This window comes from Syngnathus typhle, unplaced genomic scaffold (assembly GCF_033458585.1).
Source record: "Syngnathus typhle isolate RoL2023-S1 ecotype Sweden unplaced genomic scaffold, RoL_Styp_1.0 HiC_scaffold_103, whole genome shotgun sequence".
Lineage (NCBI taxonomy): Eukaryota > Metazoa > Chordata > Actinopteri > Syngnathiformes > Syngnathidae > Syngnathus > Syngnathus typhle.
The window spans coordinates 75,001-78,173 of record NW_026872009.1 but is presented as its reverse complement, the minus strand read 5'-3'; the positions used below and the strand labels follow the sequence as shown (position 1 = coordinate 78,173).

At 39.5% G+C, this 3,173-nt stretch overlaps 1 protein-coding gene across 2 annotated transcripts in view; it reads left to right on the top strand.

Moving 5' to 3' along the window:
* Nucleotides 1–860: 860 nt before the first annotated feature.
* Nucleotides 861–3,173, top strand: part of LOC133148537 (uncharacterized) — a 4,415-nt gene continuing 2,102 nt past the window's right edge. The window contains exons 1-3 of one of the 2 annotated variants that reach the window (XM_061271579.1): nt 861–1,211; nt 2,324–2,421; nt 2,625–2,759. In XM_061271579.1, the coding sequence (XP_061127563.1) occupies nt 1,084–1,211; nt 2,324–2,421; nt 2,625–2,759 (361 nt within the window). In that variant the 5' untranslated portion in view covers nt 861–1,083. The remainder of the gene's footprint in view (nt 1,212–2,323; nt 2,422–2,624; nt 2,760–3,173) is intronic. The other variant, XM_061271580.1, reaches the window with a different exon arrangement.

Genomic DNA, 3,173 nt, shown 5'->3' with positions numbered 1-3,173 from the left:
TTATGTTTTATAAGCATTTTTAATTTTATTGCTTAATTCGCATTTTCTCGGCGAGCTGAGCGCTTTTTCTGAATTGTGCCGCTCCCGTAACTCTGGTTAGGTTGGCATCGAAAAAAACGCTCTCGGGTGCTTTAGAGTGCCGAGTTTATCACTGCGCATGAAGAAATGACCACTTCCAACGTTTGGTTTATGTTTTATAAGCATTTTTAATTTTATTGCTTAAATCGCATTTTCTCGGCGAGCTGAGCGCTTTTTCTGAATTGTGTCGCTCCTGTCACTCTGGTTAGGTTGGCATCGAAAAAAACGCTCTCGGGTGCTTTAGAGTGCCGAGTTATTCACTGCGCATGAAGAAATTACCACCTCCAACGTTTGGTTTATGTTTAATAAGCATTTTTAATTTTATTGCTTAAATCGCATTTTCTCGGCGAGCTGAGCGCTTTTTCTGAATTGTGCCGCTCCCGTCACTCTGGTTAGGTTGGCATCGAAAAAAACGCTCTCGGGTGCTTTAGAGTGCCGAGTTATTCACTGCGCATGAAGAAATGACCACCTCCAACGTTTGGTTTATGTTTAATAAGCATTTTTAATTTTATTGCTTAAATCGCATTTTCTCGGCGAGCTGAGCACTTTTTCTGAATTGTGCCGCTCCCGTCACTCTGGTTAGGTTGGCATCGAAAAAAACGCTCTCGGGTGCTTTAGAGTGCCGAGTTTATTACTGCGCATTAGGAAATGACCACCTCCAACGTTTGGTTTATGTTTTATAAGCATTTTTAATTTTATTGCTTAAATCGCATTTTCTCGGCGAGCTGAGCGCTTTTTCTGAATTGTGCCGCTCCCGTCACTCTGGTTAGGTTCACAGCAAAAACTGGAGTGTTGAAATTTCAGGGTTAAACATGTCAGAGTTGATTTCAACTCTCAAAGTGTCATTTTAACACATTCTGATTAAAATGGTGTTCAGTGTTGGAGTTATTTAACAGAGTTATTCCAACCTAAGCAAATCAACTCTGTAGAGATGTAAAGTGCATCTCGGCCGAGTTAACTTGCTTGATAGGCCCCTGGGCTTCAGTCCAGGTAACCCCATGTGTTATGCCCCTGGGCTTTCAGCAGGGTGAACCCGTGCATCAATCAATAGTCTCCTGTGCGTGGCGTGGTCAACCGTCGTTTATTTCGCTGCTGGAATCAGGAATGGATGCGGAGTTGGACTTTTACACGAGGTAAGCTACAAAATCAAACTTGTAGGAACAATAACATTGAATTAAACATCTGCTGAGAATATTTATGTAACTTTGCTAAGCATTTTTTGTGGTTGGCACTGGACAGCGAACGTTTGGATTTTTTTTTTAATGCAATGTTAACTTCACCACTAACGTTACCACTTGCTAAAAAATAAACATTAATAAAAAAACGGTTTCCTATGTTATCCTTTGCATTTTACCAAGTCTCACGCGTGCTTGAGAGGTTGTATAAACAAGGCTTCATATTTAACTGTCGAATATAGTTTGGGGCTAACGTTAGCACATGTTAAAAAGCTAACTTGAAGTTCATGGCGGGTGCATGGCATGAGTCCGACTGCCCAATACTTCCTCTTCCCATTTCTCCGACCATACACTTGTTAATTTCTGCGTCCATTAATCTAACCTTAACCCTAATCCTAACCATAACCCTCTAGAATAAGTAAGGGATAAACAGTTCAGAGGTTGTTATGGAGAAATAAGCCCCGACAGGATGAACTTTGGCTCCAACACGAAGTGAGGAGTTAATTCATGCAATTAACCCCGCACTTTGCATAGGAGCCACGGCTAGAGTGAAATAATTAGCCTAAACAATTGCAGTTGGGTGCCTGTGTGGCAGACTCCCTGTGCCACTGCACCGAGACGAGTGTCCGAGGCTCTGATCATACAGGTGTGGTTAATAACTCTGATTAATGGGTAATGTAGGTAATGTAGTGGGCAGTCAGACTAAAAAGGGTCAACTTTACTGGTGCTGTGTTGTGTTTGTTTGGTCGCTGAAAACCAGCTTTTAACAGAGGGGAATGTTTTAATAAATCAGTTTTGCCTCAAATGTAAATGTTAATTACGGTAGCATGTGCTGCAGTCACTACAGCTAGTCGCTGCCACGTTCATCAATGAGAGCGTTTCCACTGGGCCTGCTGTGGCATGTTTTAACAGCCTCCCAGCAGCTGCTGAATGTGTTTGATCTTAGACATGCAGTGAAATTAATAATGAAACAATTTCTTGCATGATACACAACGTTTATGTGAGTGTTAAATAATTATTTCTTGCATGTTAAGTGTTTACTGACATTTGTTTGTTGTTGCATGTCTCAGAAAAATGTTGATCCAGGTTCGGTATTGCCAACAGCAGAAGTATGTGAAGTTGGATGAGGTTGATGGATGTTTTGATTTTGTGCAGTTCCATGACAAAGGTTTGTTTTTGTTTTACTTATGCTTGGTTTGATATAAAGGGCAGAACAACGCCCCTTTCTTTTAAGATTTGGACTGAAAAGGGAATGTATTTTATGCAGGGCTCTGAATTTGTTTACAGTGGTGGATTAAATTATTGAATGTGAAATGAGGCAAGATCAGTGCTAGCTTAAAGGTCCACTCAGATGTATCTTGTCTTTTCCAGTCATCGAGAGATTTTGCCTGCCACCTGACGCAAAATTAGTGTACAAAGATGCAACAGGGACAGAAGTTGATGAGGACATTTTCAGTGACCTTGTCAGCCAAGGCAATGTGACTCTATCAGTTTTCTCAAATGACGGTGAGAAATGTAAAGGGGTAAATTACATAATGCAATGTGTAAAACACTAATGCAAATTTATAAGTACAGAAATACAGTAAACAATTTCAATTTAATGTTTTCAGAATTAAGTCATTTAATACACTTAAAGGTGGATCAAATATTCAATATCATTCTTTGTGGTTACACAACAGGGACATTCAGCCTGACTTTTATTAAATGGTTTAAATGTCATTTTAACTGACATAAATCCAACATGAATACCAAATGTATTTTTGATTAATCTAATTCATGCCTTTAAAACAATTTCTGAAAATATTTCTGAATTGCCTATCAAGACTGAGAATCAATTGATTAAATGAGTTGAGTCTATGGTGTGCCGTTGGCTTGGTTAGATCAAAAATCTTCTATGACTTTTTGTATACTGCAAATAAA